We start from the raw sequence: 26,959 nt of genomic DNA on the forward strand, positions 1-26,959 counted from the left end.
TCAATAACTTCAAAAAACCCAAAAACCAATTACTATGAAACTTTGACTCAATACTCATAATTGAATTGACTAATTCAAAACTGAAACAAGACTTTCAAAAGCTGAAACTGGACACTCAGTTGAAACTATCTTTAAATTGACTGAAACAAAAAATGACTCAAGACTAAAACACAACTAACAAACTAGAAAATATGCACAAAATGGAGCTTATTCAATACAACCTACTCTAGTTGTTCCATTCATCACCTGATCAAGTGAAATGAAACAACCAATGCAACCAAGTAAGTATTCTGGCTATTGTTTGAATTCTTCGCATGTGCTTTCTTATGAACCATAAGAGAGAACTACTGAAAGGCAACTCCCATGAAAACTTGTAAATACATCTGTTGAATAATATGAATTCTCTATCTGACTCCAAAAACACTGCATAAGGATCTTGAAGTTCATGCACACTGGGACTTAGCTCATCCAATGGATTACTTCTCTTCTCCTCATACCATGAATGCAAACTTTTATTAGAGCTTTATGATGAGACTCCTGTTGAAAATGACAAAGAAACCAGCTGCCGGATCAAGTTTATATCAGTACACGTTTCAAGCTCACATGTAGTCAATGGAGAAGGACTTTGACTATAGACCTCATCCAAAACATCAGCTATTGGATCATGAAAAACTTGAAAAGATTGCTACAACCCATTCTCTATTGGTTCCGATGAGATTACATGATTTCCTATAGGCTTCTCATTTGAAGATATACTACGTAATTTACCCTTCAAAAACTGAAATGATTCAAAACAAAATGGTATGGAATCATCTTTTATCATTTGATCATATGTGCCAACTTCCAAGTCTCCATCTACAACTTGGAAATCAATGGGATTTGGGGGCTGCAAATTTGGATATGAGAAGTCTTGAACAAGGTTTTCGTTGCCCTCAAGATGGTCCAGATCAAAACTTATTGATGATTGATTTCTGATTGCATGAAAGTTGTCTCTGATGAACTGAAACGAAGCAAAACAAAAAGGCAAAGATCCTTCACTTACTTCAAAATTTGCTACACTTTCCTCATCATTTCCATAGCTGATATGCATCGGTTGATCAATGTATTCGAGCTGTTGAAAGTGAACTTTCTCCTTCCACAAACTAGTTGTTGATTTGTCTGCAAGATTAGCTTCTGTTTGGAGAACATAATCATCATCATACTAATCAAACTGAGGCAAATCATCAGTATAAAAGACATCATCAAGCATACATGTCATATCAATAGATCTCTCTTCTCCAAAATGATCTATAAAAAAATCATTATCAGAGCTATGACAACTGGGATAAGAAAGAAGATGTTTTGGATCAGCAACTTGTTCTTCTTCAATCAGTGAGCCATGGGCTTGAACATTATACTCATGCCTTATGGTGATCCTTTGCATCATCTCTTCCACTGAACTTACCAAAATTTCAAGCTTTACCTCTAGAGATGTCGATTCCTCCAGATCTATGTTTTTCATCTCTTCTTCCTTCAACTTTGCCCTTCGGATCAACAAATGAGCCTCTACATCTACTGCATTGTTCTGCATCTCTTCAAGTGTTGCAAGATTCCTTTCTCTCAGCTAAAACTCCATTTCTGGATCAAAGGCACCCGTGTAGTGCAAGAGAGCAGATCCAAGAGGAGGTCTTATATTAACTGGCATCGAAGAATAGACTTGGTTAAACCTGGCAGAAAACTATTGTACTGTCTCCCCTGCCAGTCTTTTCAGCTGGTTATACTCTTCTATAATCAAGAAATGGTTTTTTCTTACCACCCACCTGTCGAGGAAAACTTTGAAGAACTGCTGGAAATCTGAGATGCTCGCATTGGGCAAGGTTTTGAACCAACTCTTGACTTTTCCTTGTAAAGAAAGAGCAAAAATCCTAATACTGACATCTTCTTCATCAACTTCAAAAAGGTCAAGAAAGGACTCAAAATTCAATACATGTCTCTCAGTAGTGATGTTGTCACGTTCACCATCAAATCTTGGTAGATATAGGTCATGATTTTTAGGGAAAGCATGGGATATAGGAGGTAAAATCAGAGGCTTGTATCGATCTGGAATTTTACAAGGTATATGGGTATGTATAGAAGGTGTAGAATCAGTCTTGGTCTCTTGAGGTTCATCAGTTTGAAGATGGTCATCACAAGATTCAGGAAAAGGGTCTTGATCAAGCTCAAAGGCATGCAAATCTTTGGTATTGACAATCTTCAAATGGAAGGAATCAAATGCAGGCTAAGGATCTTTTCTCAAATACAATATACTTTGCAAAGCCTTCTTGACATTCTCGAGAAAAGAGAATAAATAATTTATAACAAAGAATAAAATGTTTGGATGAAATTCCAACTTGAATACCTGATCTATCCATATTGTCCTTTCATGTTTCTGCTGGTCAAGTTCATCCTCTAGTGGAGTCCTTGGATCTGATCTTGAAATTGATTTAGAGTTGCCAGGTGAATGATTTCAGCCTTGCTATGTTTGATCGTTGTTCACTGTCAACAATTAGATCTGAACTTGATTACATTTTGCTGAGGAAACTAGATGTTCCGTTCATAAACTAAACCAGATATTGACTGAAGCAGCATTCATCTACTATGCACTTGCAGAGCAAGAGCAGTTCAAAGGCTACCTGGCTAACTTTAGGCTTCGTCTGTAGTTTATAAAGCAAACAACAAACTTTTTGTCTCCCCAGTATGGTCGCCAATATGTTAGGGCCTAAATCTACCGCAGGCTGAGAAAGGCAGGATCTAGGGTAACATCAAACCACGCTTACCTACTAGGTCGGGAGAGGGCTCCCTCCTTGTCAATCTCAGGAAAATATGATCAATGAGGTTGAGATGACAAATGTAAAGACTGATTTTAGGCTAGGTATATGCTCAGAGGAGTTTGTTTGAATTTAATGCTGGTTTGCTGGCTCAAACGTGAAAGGCCGATTTGGGTCCGGAGAATGGACATAGTCTTGTAGAGGTTTTTGTGGGGCGAGGTAGGCAAATGGTTTAGTACTTTGAAATAAATGAGATGGAGAGTCTTAAGACTGGTGAGGAGTTGGAGATGGCATGAAAGTCTCAAGGATCCTCTTCAAATAGTTGAAAACATAAATAATTAAACAAACCCTAGGTAGAGCACTGCAACATCAATGAATTCTACCTTTATCCTTGATTCATTTAGTTAAGCTGAAAAAAAAAAAGATGATGGCATACATAAACACATGTAAACTTGCACTACATAAGGAAAAACAATACCAAATCAAGTTTCCACAAGAATCCCACAAAATGCTACAAACCATGGTCTATTCCTTTGCCAAACCGCAGAGATGAATGTACAATAATGCTCAAAGCATTCACAAGAGTCCAACCTTTACAAATGGCTGAAAAAATACTAGATATAGACAAAAAACAACTCATGCTAGGCTTTAGGGGTCGAATTCATGAGTTTAGGAGCTGTTTCAACAAGGTCTAAACTAAGAACTAGAAAGTAGGCAGTGGAACAGCTTGCCTCTAAAACCTAGGAAACTGATTCATTCAGTTTCAAACTACCTTTTCATGATGTATCTACCTCCATGAGTGAAATTTTAACATTTTTACATCAAATTCCATTAGGTTACATCAAATTACATCATGAGTTTGACTATGAGAGAGAAAAAAGTCAAACTGAGAAGAAACTAGGCGAAGAAACAAAGTTTTTTTGGCAAAAAAGTCAATTTTCCATCCTGTGCATTACGCCTTTGTCCCTGTGCATAGTTCCTTTTTGTAGCTGATTTTTGAGGCCTTTCCATGCACCAAATTTGCTTCAAGTGGGCTTGTTGGAAAGGTATGTCTGTCTAATTTCTAGAACATGTGGAATTTCTGAATTTGGTGTCCATTTTCCCCTCCAAAAGTGAGTTCTCCCAACACTGCTTCCTGTGTCGCCAAAAAGGGGCAGAAAGGGCATTTTTGAGGTGTTTTTGACCCTTTTGGAAGCTCAAAACTTGACAAAATTTCTTTGCCATTTATGGGTATTCATAATTTTATATAAGGAATTCAGAAATGCTAAGTTTTCTTCCAAAGGAGGTCCCTAGAAAAAGCACGCGCCAAGTGGTGCGGCGCACCAGGCAGAAAAATTTGTGTTTTGCTCCAAAAATTCAAAATTGACAAAAAGTATCCCAAAATTCTTGAAATTTGGGCTGAGTGTCCTACATCAAGTGCTATGTTGGGCTAAGAAATCCTTAGCCAAAATGTTGAGCTTGTCTTGCTCTTTCTTCCTCCTCAAAGTTTTCCTCAACTTGGCCTTCAAGATCCTTGTTCTTACTTTGCAAACTATGTTTCTTGCCAAATAATGAAAATCCATGTGCCGCAACATGTGCTTCTCCTTGTTAGCCTTGTCCAACAGCCTCTCCAAGTGCATGTTAATCTTCTCCAACCAAGACTCCTTGTCATTCTCTATCTCTTGTTCAATGGAAGTCAAAGTGACATGGTCCTCTTTGTCATTTTGCCTCTTCAATTTCAACATTTCTAGCTCCATTAGGCTTTGCTTATCCTCCAACTGTTTGTTCTCTTTCTTGATCATCATCTATATTATCCTTGTGCATCTTCTCTTTGCCTTTGCTTTTTTGCTTATCATAGTCATATTCACTGTCTCTTTCCATTGTTTCCCTTGGTTTTGAAAAATGTGATTATATATGAATGGTTTGTGGATAATAGTATGGAATAGGATGGAGGAATGGAATGGGAAGAGTGTATGGGGAAGGGGTTGTGGAAATGTGAACAGGTTTTATGGAGTGAGTAGGATAATCATGTAGGTGTTATCGAGAAAACTAGTGTCTATTTAGAGCTGCTAGTCCCACTAAGACGGGTAGCTATCTTAGAAACAAATAATTGAAAGTAACTTGTGTTTTCCTTTATGAGAGATAGATGAGAGAGAAGTAGAGAGTACCAACCTCAGTCTTTTGCTTGGCTCCTTACTTGTTTCCTCTCTCCTTTGGTAGAGCTTCGCAACTCCTTTCTCACTTGTCCCGCTTCAAAGAACACCTGTAGAATCAAAGTAGAAAAATACCATCAAAGCATAGAGATCTATAACCATAAACAATGCAGAATCAGATGTACATTAACCATACAAATGCATACACAAATACAAGATTCAGAAATATACAAGTATATGGAGGAAAACTCAAATAGTTTTATTGATAGAAGTAGTATAAGAGAGGATTACAACCCAGCTGTCTGATCCAGCATCATCCTCCCAGCATGAAAGCCCTCTTCACCTCATCAAAAGCAAGATCACCCAACAATACAATGTCTCAAAGAGAAACCGACAGCACTTCCTTACAAATTACAAAATTCCAACCTCTTGGATCTCTAGGATGAGGGATCCATATATAGATGTTTGCAGGGGAGTGAATCAGCCTCTAGGATTTTGATTAGTGTCATTTCACTGATAGTTCTTGGTTCCACTTGGAGATTTCATGATCTCTTACTCATCCCTGGGCGAATTCAGAGAGGCAAGTGTCATATGAGCAGTTTCTAGAAGATTCTTTGAGTTTCCACCTAGCAAAATGCCTCTGCCATTTGTCTGCTCTCGCTCATATCACCCTACAAAAGGGATTTTCTGTATGCATCGTACCCTTTGTGCGTAGCAGGTGAGATGCATCACACCCTCAGCATGGAACAGTCTGTATGGTCTAGTTTTGACCAGTTCTAAGTAGCTTTTCAAGGAGAACTTCTAGGAAATGATGTAATCAGTTGACCTTGATCCTTTAGGGTATGAAACAACACTTTTAGAGGTTTAAGAGCCCTTGTTTTATTGACATATGTGATTGGGGTTGGAGTGCCCAAATATCTCTATAATAGTAGGGTTTAGGGAGTGAGTAGGGCTTGTGTGTAGGGTTTGGTGATGTGAGTAGGGCTTGTAGGGTTTGGGGATAGTAGGAAAGGTATTAGGGTTTAGAGATGCCAATTATGGTTTGGGAGTAGTGGGATTAGGTATTAGAGTTTTAGGGATAGGGGGGTATGATGAGTGGAAATGAGAGAGGGAAAGGGAAATGAGACTTGGGAAATGTAGTGGAGGGGAATGTAAAAATGATGCAGGGGAATAACAGTAAGAATGACAACTTTTGAAAACCCTAGGCAATTTTTCAATACACTATGCAGCAAACTAGGGTTTCAATTTTCACGAATTTACACACTATGAAAGAGAATAAAATCCCTTGCAATGGAAATATGGGAGTTTCCACTTACTTGAAAGGATGAAGTTTGGAAGATTTGGAGCTTGGCAAAGTTGATGAGGTCGTTTGGATGAATTTCAAGCTTGAAAGACAGGTGCGTCACGCCCACTAACAGGTGCACCGCGCCACACTGGTGCACTATACCAGTTGAAGTTTTAATGTATTTTCTGAGTCTCTGTGCGCTGCACTGACTAGGTGTGCCACGCCTCAGCCCATGTGCGTCGCGCTAAGGAACAGGTGCATAGCGCTATTTTGCAGACCATTTTTGCAGGCCTTCCTGTTGTCCAAATTCAGCGTGGGATATCTCTTTGGAAAGTCAAAAGTCAAATCTCCCAAGACTGGTCAAAATGTGCAAAATGAGGTTGCCTAAAGGCAGAGTGCTATTGCAGTCAACTTTTGAAGGTCTTCCTCAACCCCAAATTGAGCTCATGATAACTCATTGGAAATATATTTGTGTATAGTTATCATTTGACTCATCAATCAATTCATTTGGCCAACCAAGCTAGGATAAATCTTGATTTTCCCAAGGTCACTTCAGAGGTGCATCAATTCTCCTGAGGCAACTATATTTTTGACATTTCTCTAAAGCCATGACACCTGTGTAAAAATTGAATGAGGTTTTTCTTCCTTGGACTATTGTGGACAAAACCCTCTCTCATTTTTCCCAAATTCATATTTTCTTGCTCAGAAACATCATTGGAGTAAAACCTATCTCGATGTGTGGAACATGGGATTTGTCGAAATGAAGTGAAATGAAGGGGATAAGGGGCTTATAAATTCTTGAGAAAATTTTGAGAAGTAGGGAGGGATGTTAGGAAGCAGGGGAAAGTGGAATTTCAAATATTGAGTGAGGGGAAGGGGTCCAAAAGGGAAAAGCACAGGCCTAGCCTAAAAAATTGTCAAATTGTAGCAAGAAACTAGGGTTTGTGTGAAAATGAGGAATTTGATGGATATCAGTGATGGGAAGTGTTTAATAACGTAAATTAAGGATAGGGGAAGGTGTATGAACATCAGGATACAAGTTTTGCTGATGATTTGACCATCCAAGAGAAATTAACTTCAAAACCCTATGAGAGGGAAATGAACCTTACCTAGGCACAAATGAAGCATGAACAAGGTGTAAAATGACCCATTGGAACCTGACATGATGAAGACAACCATCTTAATGATGGTACACTCATCTGAATGGTGACATGGACTGACATTTGGACAACTTTGAAAGGAGTGAAAACAAACCCTCGACCTAATACCTAGTGACCAAATTTTACTTGAAGACTCACTGAAATGACAAAATTTGACCTTGACACCTTAAAATCAATTTGTAAGAGCATGTTTGATAACTGGAGGAAGGTTTCAAAGATTGACACTAATAGGCCAGATAACTGTTATCTTATCTATGCTTTGACAATTTAAATCTGCAAAGCTTTTTGTTGTTGCCTGTAGCTAACCATTCATATGTGGTCATATATGCACATGCCAGTACAGTCAGTATTCTCCATCTATCCATTAAATCTACAAATTATTGAGCAGTAGTGGTTTAAAGCCTTGTGTTGTTGAGGGTGTTCATGCATGCCTTGAGTGGGAATATAGTTGAAATGGTCATCTGACTTGAAACAAACCATCATCCATTCTAATAGTTCTGAGAACAATATTGAAGATATATGTTACTAGGCATCTCCAAGCTACAACCCAGGAGAGTTTCCTGGAGTGCTAACACTAACCATCTAAGGGAGTAATGTTTTGTTTCATATATCTCTCCAACAACACCCAGATCTAGTTGTTACTACTATTGTACAGAAGCCGTAAGTGTGACCATTCTGTAGCAAAATATCCTTGCAACTTATTGGAAAAGTCTCTACTGAGCAATAGACCATATGTTTCTGGGATTTCCACGATCATAATGTTGATTCACTCGTGAACTCATCCATGGGACGATAACTGGATGATCACATATCGAAGTTCACTAATGGCTAGTACATATGTTCACTCAAGTTGGATGATCTGCGCAGTTTTACTCCTCCATTGCGCATTGATATGTTTAGCAATGGAGAGAGGAATGACATTGACTGATGTGCCAAAGTCAACAAAAAAATTGTGGGCATTGCAATTAAACATTTTGAATGATAACAAAAATGGAGGGCAGAGCGAGTTTGCTTCTTCTATGAAAATCATGTTGAGTACAGTTTTGAGTGATCTGAGAGACTTTCTTGGTCCCTTGTTGGAAGAGGAAACATTTTCTGTGAAGGTTTTCCCCAGCACGCTCAAAATAATATCCCGCTGACTCGTGCGCTTGGTAAGCTCGTATATAGAAATTTTCAAATGGGTCTTCTTCATGTATTCAACAATATTGTAATCTAAAGTGGGAAGACTCACTGGGTTGTCCAGGGGAAGAGTTTTGGTTGCACTATCTGGTGGAGTTTTTTGGAGTTTTCTCCTCACAGACGAATCTTTCACTGTAGTTGTATTCATGGACATTCTTTGTGTTTTCTATGTTGAGGATGTCGGTGGGTCAACTAGTTTGAGAAGTTGTTTGAATTTTTCTTTCGGTATCTCAATCACAGCAAGAGACACTTGACTTCTCAAGTTGTATCGACTATTCTTCTTTGGGGGATCCTTCTCAGTGGTTGTTTTCTTCTAGGAAACATTAAGACATTGGTACATGTTAACTACGTGCCCAAAACTCGGAGCTTCACTAGATGAAGCATCCTCTTCATCATCTTCATCTTTTGTCTCAACCTGCTCACTGGCTTGAAAATGAGAATTCATCCTTGAAGCCATAGTGCCCATAATTCAGTTCTAATACAAACATGTCTTCTCTGTATGTTGTTCTTCATGGATTGCGCATAAGTTATCCTTCACAAACTGGTCCACTTGGAACACAACATTGGAATTCTATGGAAATTTTTTCAAGTGACCACTGCTACTATCTGATGTTACATTCTTCCTTTGTGCAAAACTGGGAGATTTTCTACTCACTATTGTCTCGGTCATCTGTTGCTTGAGTTCTGGTACTTCGGTTGTCAAGGACTTGAGGAGATGAGTAAGGGTCTCAATTTCACTTGTTTCTTTTTCCTTTACCTTAGTCACAATAGTATGATACCTCCTGCATGTGCCTTTGGAGTACTTAGCTGGTTCATCATCTACAATGACTCTAATCACGCGTAGGTATTTCTCAACATCAATTTCTTCTTGGAAATTTTCTGAAAGTGTTCATTTAGCAGCTTGCTTGATGAACTACACAATGTTGGTCAACAGTGAAGATGTGTAATAGTCAACTCTAATGTAGTCACGAGGTTTACTATCTATAGTGAATTTGTTTAGGATATAGTTAAACCTCTGGTTAAAGTCTTTCACTTTCACTTTCTGCTCCATCTTAAAACTACCCAATTCTTTCAACAACATGGCGTGGGTTTTCTCATCAACATATTTCTCAAGTCAAATTCTCTTGAACATCCCCCAGTTCTAAATGGAGTTGAGAGGAATTCTATGGTACCATACAGCTACTTTGCCATCCAAGATACATGGAAACAATCTACATGAAACATCATCATAAAATACATTGAGTGTCTGCAGATTTAGGTAGAATGTGTCTAGATGGTCTTCTGCCTTCACTGCTCTTTCACGGTATATTTCGTTAACATCTTCTCTGCATGTATTAGAATCATGTGCAAGACACCTTGGAGTGCCAATGGGCCCTATGTCATCCATTCCAGACTTTCATAAGCCATATTGTCCTCTCCTTCCTCTTCTGAATCAAATGGTTCAACCTCTAAATCTGTTGGTTCATCTTCGCCTTTGCCTCCTTCGCTGCCTCCACCAGAACTTGAACCCAAGAGTATGTTGTTAACCTCTTCTCCTTCTAGGAAAACATGAAGTTCCTCTTTGTTCTCAGCAACTTCTAACAGCTCTTCAAAAGTGGCGAGGATTGCTTCTTCAATGGACAAGACTACCACTCCTGTGGGTGTAGTATTTTGCTTCCTCTATGAAGAGGGAAGATTGTGTACTCCTGGAATTAGTCCAAAAGCTTTGGAAAACTAATGGGTGATGGGATGGACAATGCGAAGGTGGTGATATGAAATTTCTTGTTCTAGTCTTGGAGGTGAGGAGTAACCAACTTTAGAGTTGCACATGGGAGAGAGGGAGTTTTTGTTTCTGCCTCGACGAGATGATGGATATATGGATTTGAGAGGAAATTCAACCATAAACTATTGGTGACCCTCCTTCTAGCACCAAAAATGTTGACGGTGCTAGACCCACCAAAATTCAAGGGATCTTCCTGGTATGATGTCCCAACTAGACCTCATATCGTTTGGTGAAGGAGTACCATCCGGTACGATTGTTTGGTTTCCATTATCTTACAAATTTTCCTTAGCTCTTACTGTTCAGCACATGAGAGTTATGCTTGTAACTTCAAGAAACTGAGGTGAGTATGCCTGGTGAGTGGGTAATGTAATTTTGTGTCTAGGTTCTCTCACTATCAAATGGGAAAGTGAAGTGAGCCTCCTAAGGAGAGGTAATAGTCCGAACCTAGGAATAAACATACGCGAACAACAATAAGGGTCTATCCAGCATCCAGTGGAATAGTCCACAGTATATGTGGTAGTTGTGAAAGCCAAAGTTCAAGGGAAAACACATACATCATCCAGCAGAGTAGTCCACATGGGGGTGACAGTAGTTAAAACCAAGAAAACACATGAATGGTTTGTCTAATGTTTAGCAGAGTAGTCCACACTGACGAGACAACAGTGATAAACAATATAACACATCTTCAACAATGTAACTACTAAAATAACCGAAGTAGTTCAACTATCTTAGTATAGTGAAGAAAAAATGCATTAGAAATGTTTAAATAATAGTCTTAGAAATAGATACAAAACATGCTTGAAAACCTGTTGGCCTAACATAGGCTTCTGAATTAAGAAAAAGTTGAAAGGCACATTTGTACACTATACATCACTAACGTTGATAGTGGGACATTGGAGCCACTCTTGGCTCCTCAAAGAACATACTACAAACTCTCAAGGCTATGTGGGAGGAGCCAAGGTGAAAATTCCTTTACTCATATAATGAGGGGGTATATATAGCCAAGGGGGATAACTGACCCTTATGACTCTTTGACTCCCCTCATGATTGTTTGGCTTCCTCTGACTTTTCGACTTACATGAATCTTTAACTTCATTTTTGCATTGCTTGGACTTTCACATTACATTACATTTGATTACAACAAGTATGGCCCATAATAGTGATGTGGTGGAGACAACTCATGACACTACTGACATGTACTTGCTGATTGTGGTGTCCGTGTCGAGTTGTTGTGCTCCTGAGTGATGGTGTGCTCTCGGTGTAACATGTCTTCACCATCACATGGCAAAGTGAGTGGGGTCTTTGATGGACTTGGTATTTAATTGATGGTGCATGTGTATGTGTCCCGTTTGCTCGTCTCTCGATGTTCTTTGTGTGTTCATTCAACTACGAGCAAGTCTTCTAGCATGCGCTCCTTCATCTCATTTTTCATCGCACCATGTTTCATCAATGTACATGTTCCTGCAATCACTCATGATGAGACGACATCAAATCCAGAAATATCCTAGTCTAATATGATGCATTGTTTTCCGCGTTGGTGTAGGTGACCGAGAGAGGGACAAGGCACTAAAACTGCGTAGAACATAGCTCATGCTGAGATGCGAGGCTCCATAACACTATAGGAAAAATAACGCAAATGTCACCGGGAGGCAGATTTGCACATTCCAGGACAACTGTGACAACTGCAAGCTGGGACCCAACTAGGAGGCTGAATTATGAAATTTTCAGGACGAAAACCAGGGAAGGTGTCAGGGAACTGCTAGGAAATTATGTACATTTTTCAAGGGGAGGAATGGGTAGGTCATCTAGGGATCTAGCTCGAGTTATACATAGTTTCTCCGAGGAATATAGAGTAGGCCGCAAGAGGCACTCACAGAGATTTCTACGCAGTTTTCCAGAGCAGGGCTAGATCAGGCTATGGGAGCTGTTGGTCAGAACTGTGCATTTATGAGAGACTATGTTGGGCAGTCAATTCTTCATAGTTTTCAGGATGAGTGCAGAGTGGGAAAGTAGAGAGTTTTCCAATTAAAACTATTTAATTTTCAGAGAGAGAGTAGAACAAGTTAGAAGGGGGCCTGCTAGTCAAATCAAATATGCACAATTCTTAGGAGGACTGCATTGATTGGTGGCAGAGACCTCACTCACAAGCTTTTCACATTTTCTGCAGATAGTGTAGGTCAAGAAGCTAGGCAACCTCTACATAGTTTTGGGGAGAAGTGCAGCCCTGGGTGGCAGTGTAGTTCATATTTTTCAGAAGACCAGAGGGAGGTTGGATGAGTGATGCTGTGGGAAGCACAGAGTGGTTCAGACTTGGTGAAATCTTTTGCATAGTTCTAGGAGATAGTCGATTGTCTCACTTCTAGAATTGTGCAGTGCGTGCTGCCCCGGAGGACAGCCTCAAAATCTGCGCAGTTTTGGGAAGCAAAGCGAGGTCACTAAGATCGAGGTCAAGTTGAAGGAGGGTTTTCTGGTTGACATGTTTTCAGGAAAAAAAGACTAAGTGTGAAAGAAAGTGAACTTGTGCATACATGGCATTGTGATCACACACTTAACACGATTCTTCAATAAGACACCTCAAACCAACAAGATAAACATGTGCTAAGTGAGATTGACTCAAAGGTTAAGAGCGACAAGTGCAACACTTGAGATATATCTTCAAACGATTGTGACGACATTTGCACGACAATGTTTAGAACTTTGTGTGTGAGTATGACCAATGTTCATAGGGAAAAAATAACTCATACACAAAAAGACAAAGCTTCAAAATTGCCAAAACAAGCTCGCAAGCATGACATAGAAATCAACATGCCAAAAGGTGACCAGTGGTCAACAAAGAAAAAGGGTGTAAATACTCAACAAGGGCTCATGGAATGAGTCCGAGTGTTTGAAACCATCAAAGGGAAAAACCAAGGAAGACTCTAAAATTTGGATGCAGGCCAAAATCTTGGAGGGTGTTGTAGCCATTACAACAGAGTTTATATTCAAAAATTAATTGATGGAGTGGGGAAGACACTATATTTTCTATGGATATATAGAATAAAGTTATGTGATATTGAGAACAATTTTTTATTTTTTTTATTTGCATTGAGTATTTTTATTTTATTTTATTTTTTCATGAATAGTATGATGTCTCGTTACATGTATTTTGTTCTCAATTTTTTTTGGTTTAAATTAAGTATATATATATATATATATATATATATATATATATATATATATATATATATATATATATATATTCCCTTAAATTTATTATTACTTGAGATTTATTTATAGGTTTTCTAACTCTATGTGAGACAAATAACATTTGTTTAATTTTTATTTGAGTAAATAATTTTTATTTGTATTTATTTATATTTTTATGATTAAATTTGGTAATACATATAATAAATTAATATTTGTCTTTTTAAGCTTAGAGTAATTAGTTTGTATTTTAACGCATAATTGTTTTTACTAAATAGAAATTTTTAATGTTTTCAACCTTCTTCTATGATACTTTAACTAACTCTATAACCCATACAACAACTATATAAAATTGTTGTTGTTACTATTTTTTTCATTTACTATTTATAGAATAGATAACCTTCTTCCAAGATTGTTTAATTAACCCTACTGCTGAAACAACAACCATATAAATTTGTTGTTGTTTATTTTTTTTTCATTTATTATGTATATAATAGAGGGCATTCATGCTGATGGTTATCTATTTCTCTACCAAATATTTTTAATAAAAACAATGATATTACCTAAGAAGGAATTTCCACTATTATATGAAATGAATATATTTTTATGATTTGTTAACAACATAACATCATGCACATAGATTAACAATAACATAACATTACTACTTATAAGCATAGTTCCTTTATTCTTTATGATTCAATTTTCTAACTAATTTATATGTCAATTTATAAGTCAAATATAGGAAACATTCTTATTTCATTTCTATTCTAGTGTTGGTTTTGACCAGTGATTCAAATTTTATCATTTATTGGAATCCTCAATTTTACAATGAACTTTTAAAATAATTGGGAAGTAGCTCTTCTTCACTAATTGAATTCCTACTTTCTCCAATATTTTTCAAATTTATTTTTGGAAAAACCAAATAAGCATTAATAAATATTGTTTTTTCGATTTTTTTTTTAAACATCAATAAGATATGAGTTGGTCAATGATTGAATTCTTAGGCCAAAAGAAACCCAAGAAAAATCCCTCACAATTTTCACATTATTAATCATTGCCGACAACGCTATGTTTGTTCATTGTACTGAACAATTTGTAATTCAAATATATGTGAATGAGACATTCATTTAGTTATATGTGCACATAATGTGAATCTAATTTGAACATGTCCTACCAAAGTTACTACTTCTTAACTGAATTACAAGATGAATTACAAGATTTTGTTTTTTTAGGAAAATATAAATTATAAAACTTAGCTATATAAATATTAATACAATTGTGCTTTGTAAAAAAAGAAATCATAGAGTAATAATTTTTTGTTAGATTACATATATGAAAAATATATTTTAATCTTCTCCATATTATACTAATATCAATTTAAATATTTCATAATATGTGTTATATGCATCATATTACTCTACATTTACATATAAAACCAATTTTTGAGTTGTGAATATTACTATAAATATTCTACATCCTAACATGAACCTAATCATTATTAACAATGCAATTAAAATTCTTCAATCCTATTATAAAATATAGGAAACACAATGTTATGTTTTTTTTTTCTCGGTAAAAGACTAAACTATTATATTATGTACAGGAGTCAAAAAATACATCATGGTGAAACAAGAGAGAATCAGGCTCTGGGTATGTCACCCGAGAGCAATTGAGGCATCCAAAAAAACTAGCCCATGCAGGGGCGCCAGACACAAGAGCCAGACTTCCATAAGAGCACGCCCACGCAGGGGCACCAACCATTTCATCCCTCGCAGGGGAGACTGACCTTACCCCAATCATTGACACAAAATTCAGGAACAGAGACATTAAACCAGGGCACGAAAGAGACCAGAAGCATTGTTACTATAACTGAGTCAAGAAACAAACAGCAGAAGACATCAGAAGACCAAACAAAAAGCCATAGAAACCTTGTGCGCGGGCGTCATCAATCGTCCATTTGCACTTCCTCTACCCGGCACCAACCATAGGCTTCTCTTTCAGCAGCGGTGGGAAAGGTGTCTTCCTCCCCGCCAGTTCCCGCCCTCTGTTCTTGCTTGCGTTGCTCTGCGTTTTCTGGATCTGAGGCCGCACCTTTAACCTTATGCTCCTTATCAGCTTCAGTGATGAAAATGACATTAACTCAATAAAATATATAAATTACACATAGAAACCAGAGACACAATATTGGCGGAAAAAGGCTGAAGCCTCATGCTTCTCTCTCATTACACATTACATCAAAATAATTGAAATAGTGTTACAAATAGATAGATGAGAGATATTGGTCTCAAGATAGTGCGTGCTATCTTAGACACCTTTGGTTGAGATAATTTCTCCTTTGGTTGAGATAATTTCTCACCAAACACACACCAATATAGGAGTTACCTAAACTAACTCCTATCTTAGAGGAACAACCCAAGAGTTAGGCACAAATTCCTAACTTGGAATATTTAATTAATTAATTTATTTTTGGATTTATTATTGTTTTATGAGAGAGTCTAACATTCCCCCCCTCAATGATAAATCCAAAAACGAGAACCATCTTCCAAGTTCTTATGTTGATCCTCAAAAACATTGCCTGAAAAAACCGCCAAAAACTGGATGCTAGAAAAAACTCAGATCTGAAGAGAACATGAATCAACTGCATGATTGATTCATCTCTGAATGTTGCTTGACAACTCCATCATGTGCCAAGCCACAAAAGGATCCAACTGTCCTTTGCTTGAAAACAGCATCCGGTGTCCACTGACACAATTTGATGAACGCCCACTGGCGTGTTTGCTAATGATGATCGCCCACTGGCTGAAGATGTCGAAAAACAACTCAATGTTGTTTTTGCGATGATGAAAGCTTCTCACTGCTTCTTTGGTTGTCGATCGCCCACTGGTGAATTTGCTGATGCTCACTGCTGATGACAAATGCCCACTGGCTGATGAAGATGCCCACTGGCTACTTCGCTGATGTTGTCGAGACTTTTAGTCTGACAACCACTTGTCAATTTCATTGACATTTCCCCCCTTTGTCAGCTGAAAGGAGAGACAATCTGCTCCAAAATATATTTGAACTCCCCCCCTTCAGGTGTAGGAGAGTTTCACTATTGTACTCCCTCATTCAACTGCATGAGAGTACCATCATCTGTTCACTGCTGGCTGCACTATGTAAGATTGGAGTCGGTTGTAGAACTGAGACAACCGTTTGACTGTGGATGACCATTCCCAAGGATCAATCCAGTCATAATGTATCTTCAATCTGCCTGATTTTTGGTGGTTGCGACATTTTGCTGAGGAATGATTGGGCTTGCCACAATGGCAACACGGATGGAGATCAAAACACTGATCTTCCAAATGACCGGCTCTTTGACAATGAGAACATTTCGGTTGAACATGAACTTCAGGTTGCATGCAATTTCGTTTGTCTACAACTTTCTCAGAACCTGCTGAGGTGAGTGGTTCAAGAAATCCTGCACTCACAAACTTAATTGGCTTGGAATAATCTGGGATTTGTAAGTTGGTGTCATTAGGGACATATCCTAAGCCACGTCTATTCTTGTTATTTTGAATTTCTTCCCAGGGCTTGATGATGGCTTTGGAAGAAATTTGAATTTTATCATGAACAACTTCGACACTTGAAGTTGTTGGGATGAATGACTTATCATCTGGATGGTTCAAAGACTTGAAAGTATCACTCTTTTCTTGCAATTCATTCCTTTGAAGTTGGGACTCAAGCTGAAGAAACTCAATGGTTTCATGCGTTTGCTGTAGATGCCATGAAATATCAGCAAGAGTTTCTTTGCTGACGTGCACCATGTCTTCATCACTGGAGATGATCAAACTGTGAAGAATGTTTAACAACTGAATATGCTGCGCCATCTGAACTTGCTCACTTGAAGTCAGGGTCTCTTGTTGTAGATGTCGTGCTTTGAACTATTTCACTTTACTTGAATGACAGGCTTGCTTGCTATGGAACTTGAATGGCACGCTCGCTTGATTTGTGGCTTATTGTACTTGCTGAGAACACTTGTTAGAACTTTCTGGAATTCACGCTCTCTTGATGACGAACTCAACTAGCTTGATTGGTGTTAGAGTTGAACTTGTTTTGGTTGTTTTGATGGTTGTGTCAAGGAGTTAAAACTCATGGACAGGGTGTCGATCACTGTCGAAAATGCACCCAAAAAACTTACAATGATTTTAATGACTAACATAAAACAAGGAATTCACTTGTCTTAATTTGACTAAGTTGAAGAGAATGAACGTGCTTGACTTATGATCAAATCAAAACTTGGGTGTCGATTTCAACCAAGCACCCGTACAATGCAATGTAATTGGAATTTGATTCACAAGTTCTTAAATTTGTTTGCAAGAATGTTGATGTAGACTTTGCTTTGAAATGCTTTAACTTGATTAAGTGAAGTTGCTTGTTGATGTAGAATGTTGATGTTGACAATCTATGATTATGAGTTGTATTTGCACAGATGCAAGTGTCGAGTTCAATTGTCCTTCCTTGATGCTATTTCGATATAGGTGTTGTGCTTGCTGGCATTGTATTTTATGTGTGCATGAAATGAGATCATTTATGTGTCAAAACTGGACACAAATCAGAAAGCAAAAAAAACATGAAGCATGCACCATCATCAACTCACCCTTCGTGTACCTAAGATCCCCTTATTCAATTTCGGGCGGATCTAGGACACAATCACCACAAAAAGTTATATCTTTATTATATTTTGGAGTACATAAGTTCTAGAACTTTTTGAAAGAAAAATGTCTTCAGAAAATTGACTCAACCTTCTAAAAATAAAATATTCACTTATCTCTCCAAATAAATTTACCTTATCCCTCCATTACAAAAACTTCATTATCACACATATGTGATTTCCAACGTAAAAATCCCCACTTCACACTTATTACTCCAAAAAATAAAAAATAATTTATCACATGTTCAAATATCACTCAACCATATTCCACTCCTTATCTCTCCAAAACGTTATTAGCCCCACTCACTTATCACTCAACCATATTCCACTCCTTATATCTCCCAAAATTAACTCATTTAATTTAAAAGGGATACCTTATTTCTCCACATTTTATATCTCTCAAAAATCATACTTTATAACCTTATCACTCCACTTAAAACAAAAATATACCTCCACACTTTTAACATAAAGTAAGGGTTTTGATCATAGTAAGTGTCCACCTTAAACTTTACGTTAAAAAAAACTTACGACCTTATTCATGCAATTGATTTCCTTTGACTTGGACGCATGCCACTTCCACATTGCTGGTAGCTCATTTTAATGGATGGCTCGAATAGTGCTAAAACAGGATACATCACGGAAATAGTTGGATTAGAAACAAAGAGAGAAAGTCCATTGACTATTCGAAAGAAAAAGTCGTTCCAATAGGTGTAGAAATCACGTTGTCTTCATATAAGCAGCGACTTCGACGATCTCTTCACAGATACCGAACACGTTGTCTTACCAATAGCAGAACGCTCCCGCGCAGCAGTACTCGCCCGGTGGATTCCCTGGAAAACAAAGGATCAACGGGACAACTGGAAAACAAAGTGCCCCTGAACCACTCGAATAAAGCGGGGCTGAACTGGACACCTGTGAATGCTAAAGCGGGGATGAATATGACATCTAGAAAAGAAAGTGTCGCTGAATCACGCAACAAACCAGGGACGAACTGCACAACTGTAAATGATATTGAGCATATTTACTCCCCTACAAACCTGCGCTGCTGGATTCAACGGGAATGAAGTGCAGAGGGAGAAAAGCAAAGGTGGTTCCATGCGGCCACGTATGACTCGAGTTCGATCTACCGCACGCTCAACCATAAGTTTTACAATCCATAATTACAGTATAAGAATTAACTGCCACAGAGAATCTTTAAACTACAGATTTTAAAAGCGATTTAAGTACAGCTTGTATTCAACGCAATTACACAACTTACACCATCGTTAAATCTCGGCGGTAGGAGTCCATCCCAACACTTCCATGAGTCCTTTGGATTTTCCAGCTACGTAGACCGCTTCCAGCAATTTCCTTTCCTGATCTGCAATCTATACTATAGCATAATTTGTATAACGCGTTGCCTGCCGCTGGATTCTTCCAATCCACAGAATCTCGCCCCTGTCGCTGGTACTTGCAATTTTCTGTCACTCGCAGGCGAGATCCTCTCTATTGGCTGTAGCAGGTTGTCCTTCAAATGGGCAATTTGATTTCTTCTTGAAGATTAGATTTTACACGATCGCCTAATTAATTTTACGTAGTTTTTGAGAATTTGTGTTCCAGCACAAAGACGGCCAACAATCCTGGTGCCTCCTATAGATGTATTCACAACAGGAATAACATCTGCCAGCTCTGCGCTATCACCTTTATGTCAACACAACGGATACTCATTCCAGCGCTGTAAAATGGTGACATGAGCCTTGGCTTCCAATTCCCATTTCACTTTACAAGTACGCCTCCCAAAGAGCAAACCATTAGCTCTGATACCACATGATGAAAATGACATTAACTCAATAAAATATATAAATTACACATAGAAACCAGAGACACAATATTGGCGGAAAAAGGCTGAAGCCTCATGCTTCTCTCTCATTACACATTACATCAAAATAATTGAAATAGTGTTACAAATAAATAGATGAGAGATATTGGTCTCAAGATAGTGCGTGCTATCTTAGACACCTTTGGTTGAGATAATTTCTCCTTTGGTTGAGATAATTTCTCACCAAACACACACCAATATAGGAGTTACCTAAACTAACTCCTATCTTAGAGGAACAACCCAGAGTTAGGCACAAATTCCTAACTTGGAATATTTAATTAATTTATTTATTTTTGGATTTATTATTGTTTTATGAGAGAGTCTAACATTCAGGGGCCTGTGCTTCATGCTTCTGATTGTCAGTCGTCCTCTGCCCCTGTTCATCCAGGGCGTCCTCATCTTCCCGGGCATTTTCGATGAACAAGACTGAGACATGCGCGCTGATCCGCGGATTGTTCATGGCACTGCTGAAATTGAAGATAGCCGAGCCAAAGGCAGGCAAGGCATTCGAGCTCGAAGCCCCTGCATCCATGAATTGGCTGGAATGGAGGGGGTTAGCGCCAATGGAGCGAGCAATGTTGCAGTGGCAGCAATGGACAACATTGTCCGCTTCATGACTGCGCGAGATTCCCCCTCTGGAAGTGCCTCGGCGGCTAAGCAGACGCTGTCGAGGTCTCACCATTCTCGCAGGAGGCAAGGGAAAGAAATTCCAACAGACCACGGGGTAATCCCGACCCCCTGCAACCAGACCCCCTGCAACCAAAGCCGACTGAGGGATGAACCAGACAGACGGAGAAGATATCCTGACAGAGATGGAGAGGCCAGGCAACTGCATTACCACCAACATTCTCTGATCATATACTGTGATATCCCTTATGACTTCACCGACCCTGCGTTGGAGCTCACCCGCCATAACTGCTGCCGTCGCCTGAGCCGAATTACCTCGCGGAGCATTAACTAACCCCTGCCATTCCACCTTATACCATCTGCGATCGATAGCTGTATTGTCTACGGCTGCCACGTGATGGCCATTGGTCGGCATGTGGCCATCCCCCTTCGCCTGTCCCATCTCAGTTAGCACCCGCATCCGGGGGAGCTGCGTCTTTCTGGACCAGTCGAGAGCACTCTTGAGCCTTGTCATGTGTTAAAATAGTGTTCAGTTGCCCTGTGATTAGAGAGTGGTCAGTCTCCACTCCCACATTGGCCATGAAGTCTGCAACCCTGTTGCCCTCCCGTCTTGTGTGTGTGAAGGTGATTGCTCTGTTGTTATGGAGCTCACGTTCTATGGCCTCCAGTCTTGCTTCAAGCCTCCAGCTGGTGGCTATTTTCCTGGCCTGGGATCCATTTAGGATTTTTTTGGCCATGTTTATGAGGATCTGAGAATCTCCTTCCACCTCCAGGGGGTGAAAGTTGTGTCCCCCAGCAAGTAGTAATCCCCGCCATAGACCCTCTAGCTCAGCTGAGTTGTTGGTGTCCCATCCAATGTTTCCGAAATACAGCATCAGGGGAACACCTTCATGATTCCTTATTATTCCTCCAAAGCCTGCGAGACCGGGGTTCCCTTTTGAGGCCCCATCAAAGTTGAGTTTGAATGTATACTTTGGTGGGGGCTTCCATGTGTTCTGATTTTTATTGCTGGTTTTAGAGTGGTCCAGCTTGTGAGAGCCTTGAGTATGATGTATTTGCCAGTTGTCCATAATGGTTTTCTCATTGGCTAGCATAGGCCAGTCCTCCTCCTTCCAGGGTTTTAGCATAAGAGTCTCTTGAAGATTTCTGCAGAGCAGGTTCCAAATGTTGTCTATCGAAGAGCACTGATTTTTAAAAATACGCTTGTTTCGCTCCTTCCATATGCTCCACAAAACTAGCCCGGGAATTAGTCTCCAAAGATGATTGAGGATTTCACTCTTGTAAGGGTCCTGTTGCCACTGACGTATAGAATTCGTGATTTCATTCTCAAGTCTGCATCTTCTTTGACACCGAAAGCTCGCCTTTTCCCAAAGTTGATTTGCCAGGGGGCAAGAGTCCAGCAGATGTTGGAGAGTTTCCTCATGGGCGTTGCAGTTGAAACAGATGGAGGGGCCATGAAAGTTTCTTCTTCTAAGCTTGTCCCAGGTTAGAATTCTCTGATGTCCTACCAACCAGAGAAAGTGACAGATTTTGGGCCAGGAGCCAGAACTCCAAATTTTTCTCCAGATTGGGTCTTGGGGAACAGAGTCATTGCATATGATTTTGTAGGCCTCAGACGTGGTGAAAGTTCCTTTCGGTTGGTATCCCCACCTTAGAATGTCTCTACTCTCGTCGTACCTAATTTTCCTTTTGCTGAGTTCCCTTTCCAGCTCCATGGAGATTTGGAGATCTTCATTTGTGAGTACATGGTTACCCGGTTTCCAAATCCTGAAGCCTTTCTCCGATTCCTGAGTCCAGTACTGCCTGATCTTAGCTTGCTGTGTCTCCTCCTCAATGATGTCCGGTGGCAGGTTCAGAACATTGCTAAGAATAGGCATTTGATTCCAGGCGTCTGTCCAAAATCTAGTGGTGTGGCCGTTTCTTACCTCCCAGAAGCTGTGCTGCTGAATCATTTGATAGTGTTCTTTGGCTGCATTCCAAATTAGCGATCCTTTATCATTGGGCTTTAATCTGATGAGTTCTTCCTGGGGTCGATGATTGGCATACTTTGCCGTCCATAATGTGACCCAGGGTTTACCTGGATTGGTGAGCCATTGCCACCAAATTTTGGCTCCCATGATGGCATTGCTGTGCTCGGGATCTCTTAGACCAATGCCTCCTTTTGCTTTTGGTTTGCATACAGTGCTCCACTTTACCAGTGCCCATTTGCGATTAGTTGCATTGCTGCCCCAGAGGAAGCCTCTCTGAATATTCCTTAGTCTTTTTAGGACCCATTTTGGTGCAGCCAGGATGGAGAATAAGTACAGCGGCATTGCTTGAAGAACGACCTTTATGAGCACTGCGCGGCTGACTAAGTTCAAGGCTCTGTGCGTCCACTGGTTGAGATGGGATTCAAGCTTTTCAATAAGGTTGCGCCATGATGAGTGCTTGATGGTGGAGACAGTGAGGGGGGCCCCAAGGTATTTGGAGGGAAGGGTGGCAATAGGGAACCCCAAAATGCGGACTATAGCAGACTTGACAACCGGAGGGGTATTAAAGAAGAAGATCTGCGATTTGGAACAATTGATGCTGGTTCCAGAGGCTTCGGCGAAGTCATTGAGCACGGCTTTAAATCTGGAGGCTTCTTGAACGGAGGGGTAACCAAAGAGCATGGTGTCATCAACAAATTGTTGATGGGAAATGGCAGGCAATTGATGTATGGAGAGACCTCTAAGCTGATGAGTGTGAAGGGAATTATTAATGTGACGTCCCAGTCCTTCAGCCATTAATACAAAGAGGAAGGGGGAAAGAGGGTCCCCTTGCCTTATGCCTCGGGAGGGGGAGAAGGGTCGAGAGGGGATCCCATTTACGAGTATGGAAAAGCTAGTGGAGGAGATTAGGCTTATAACCCAGCGAATCCATGCGGGACTAAAACCAAAAGCAGTTAGCATTTGTTGTACATAATCCCAGCTGAGTTTATCAAATGCTTTGGAAAGATCAAGTTTTAGGAGCATACCTGCCTGTTTTGAGTGCTTAAGAGTGTGTATGATCTCATGCGAGAGGATGATGCCATCCATAATCTGTCTCCCCTCCACATATCCTGACTGTTCCGGAGAAATGAGCATTGGCAAGAGGGGCTTTAGCCTGTTTGCAATGACTTTGGAGATGACTTTGTATATTACGTTGCAGAGTGCGATCGGCCTGAATTTGTCCGGTTTGATCGAGTCCTCCTCTTTTGGGATTAAGGCTATGAAGGTGGAGTTGAGTGAGGGAAGCAGCCAGTGATTCACTCGCGATTCCTCTACCACTTCCCATACTTCCAATTTTATCAGTTCCCAGAACTTGTGAAAGAAAGTGGTGGTGAAACCGTCCGGGCCGGGAGCTTTACCTTCTTTAAGCTGAGCCATAGCTACGTCCACTTCCTGTATTTGAATTGGACTGAGGAGGAGTTCATTGTGCTCTGCTGTGATTAATTTTGGCACATTGCATATGATTCTTTCAGTTGCAGGACGTCTGTTGAAATCAGGCTCTTGATGGACTTGCTTGAAGTGATTGAGGAGTTCCTTCTCAATTTCTTCGTGCTGTTCCACCCTTTCTCCTCCTGATTTTTGAATGTAAGGGATATTATTGCACATTCTACGTTGCACAGTGGTTCTGTGAAAGAATTTGGTGTTTCGTTCTCCCTCTTTCAACCATCTAATTCTGGACTTTTGCTTCCAGTATATCTCCTCCTGCTTTCTTCTCTCCTCAAGCTGATTGTGGATGAGCTGCTCCTGCTTAAGGGTTCTCTCTGTGTGGCCTCCTGTACTTATTTCTTGCTGCAGTTCCTTCAGGGCTTTTTGAAGATCATGTTGCGCCTTGAAGATGTTTCCAAAGGTCTCTCTGTTCCATCGCTTGAGGCAGAGCTTTAGATGTTTGAGTTTCTGTTGGAACTGGTACATCTTGGAGCCGTCTGGAGGCCTGAAGGATGTCCATGTAGAGTGAACCAGATCTTTCAGTGAGGGATGGGTGAACCAAAATTCCTCGAAGCGAAAAGGTCTTCTTGTGGTGCTGCCAGGACGTTGCCATTGAAGGGCAACCGGCCAGTGATCGGATCCTGAGTGTGGAAGAATGGTTGCCGAGAAGTCTCCCCCTAGGTGAATCAAGTTGTCTGAGATTAGAAACCGATCTAGCTTGGAGGCTATTTGATGCTTGCCTGCTCTTCGGTTGCTCCATGTAAAAGTGCCATTGCAAAAATGTAAATCTATCAGGGATGCGTTCTGGATAAAGTCTTTAAAGTGGGTATTTTCCTGTTTCTGCCTCCAATCTTTTCCTCCAATTTTGTTATCATGTTAAAATCCCCTCCAACAATCCAGCGCGGGTGCCTTCTATTGGAGTTAAGAGCTTCTATGGTGTGGAGGAGAGAAATTTTTTCCTTTGCTTCCTGAGGGAAGTATACATTCGAGAGATTCCCATGTATATTCGTGCCTATTATGTGGAAAGCAGCCTGAATTAGACTATGTGAAGCATGAAAGTCCGTGAGGGTAAGTGCTTGAGAGTTCCATGTGATAGCTAACCCCCCAGATGTGCCAGAGGCATCCACAGCCACTGATTGACATCTTGGCCAGGCTTTCGAGAGGATCGTTTCTAGAGTTGAGCTGTTACATTTTGTCTCTTGGAGAAAGCATATTTGCGGCTTTTCCATTCTTAACATATTTTTTAGCATTCTGAGTTTTCTTGGGCTATTGAGCCCCCTTAGGTTCCATGAAATGAGCTTCATGATTCACTATTGGTAGAGGGCTTGTAGTACTTCGTAAGCTTAGCATACCTGCCTGAGTCTACCAGGATCTTCCCTACCGCTATTGTTCTTTGGAGATCAGTTCTTCTTCCTCTTTTTTTGGAGTCTTTTGGAGTTTGGCCTAAATCCCATTGGCTTCCTGATTGGATGCCAAGCTGGTGCTGTTGGTATGCTCTGGAAATAACCATTTCCAGTTTGTTAAGCTGAAACTCTGGGATGCTTTCATAAGCTTTCTTTTTGCATGCTGCTTCTAGTTCCAATATGTCTAATCCATTTAGATCGATACTTTCCGATTCTTCCTCCATGTGTTGCATCTGGTTGTCTTCTTCCGTGGACATGTTTGGGCTTTGGAGAGGGTCTGAGGATCCGTCAACCTCCATTTCGTTTTCTTTTTCCACCTGCTTTTCCTTGCTTTCCGAGGGGTTATCTGTTGGAAATAATACTGAGAGGGGGGGTGAATCAGTATTATCAGATTAATCAAACTTTTCAAATGCCCAGAAACATATACGCTACTTCAGTTAAGTGAACCAGCGTGTACACGCTACTGTGACGAAGTAAAACAGCGTATAATCAGAAAACTCACAATTTAGTTAGCTTATTCTTCAATTAAGTGCATCAGGACATTATTCATCATATTAACAGTAAACATGTGCAGTATAACAGAACAGATAAAAAGCCACACACATGAACACCAAGATATAAGGTGGAAACCCAATGTGGGTGAAAACCACCTGCTGCAAGTTGTCTCTATCTTTCTTAATATGAAACTTCAGTTTACAATCTTTTGTACTGGTGCAGCCTTATACCAGTACGCAGGCTACAACCTGCAGAAGGCTTCAACCTTCTCTCGTTCTCCAAACTTCCTTGGAAGGGAGCTCCAACCCCCTTTGCTCTTGTACTAGCCAAGATACTAGTACGTAGGTGCTGACCTACAATCTTCCTTCTTCCAGGTATCACTTTTCATACATTTTCAGACTTGGATATTCCTGAAGCACAACATTACAATCTGAAGACCACAATTCATTCAATTTCCACAACAGATCATTGAAGCATAAAACAACCAAACTTTGAATCACTGAACCACTGAACCCTGTCAATCACCAGTTACCAGAACACAGAGCAGACTACAGAACTCTGCAATAACAGTCAGACCCCACTGTAAACCCAAATCAAGCTTCAAAAGATATACGCTACTTTAATGAGCAGAACCCGCGTATACACGCTCTTTTACCGAAGCCAACCTGCGTACAGATCTAAAAATAAACTTTCTCAATTTGCAGCTGTACCAGACATTAGTTAGACTCAGAACGTAACATTGCGACAATATGCAGATCTAGAAATACGCATAATCAACCATATCATGATAGTGCATTTCAAACCATTAGATCCTGATCTATCCTTAGATCTAGTCTTCCATCAACCGATGTGATCTCTCCTTGGCTTAGATCAAGCAACCCAGAACCTGCATATCAGATCTCTTTCTCTCTTAGATATTCAAGCCTTGTCGAAAGATGATCTTGCCTAATGATCTTCTTCTCCTT

The 26,959-nt window shown here is 39.9% G+C and overlaps 1 protein-coding gene across 1 annotated transcript; it reads right to left on the reverse strand.

Moving 5' to 3' along the window:
• Positions 1 to 21,105: 21,105 nt before the first annotated feature.
• On the reverse strand, positions 21,106 to 25,798 carry LOC149203758 (uncharacterized). The gene is made up of 2 exons (XM_089401975.1): positions 25,449 to 25,798; positions 21,106 to 24,601 (listed from the first exon to the last, which is right to left on the reverse strand). Exons 1-2 carry the CDS (start codon positions 25,796 to 25,798, stop codon positions 21,106 to 21,108), a joined length of 3,846 nt encoding a protein of 1,281 aa, XP_089258101.1.
• Between the last annotated feature and the right edge of the window lie 1,161 nt (positions 25,799 to 26,959).

This window comes from Pinus tabuliformis, chromosome 2_1, assembly GCF_031772625.1.
Source record: "Pinus tabuliformis cultivar Carrire ecotype Pingquan chromosome 2_1, CPIR1, whole genome shotgun sequence".
In the NCBI taxonomy this organism is placed as follows: Eukaryota; Viridiplantae; Streptophyta; class Pinopsida; order Pinales; family Pinaceae; genus Pinus; species Pinus tabuliformis.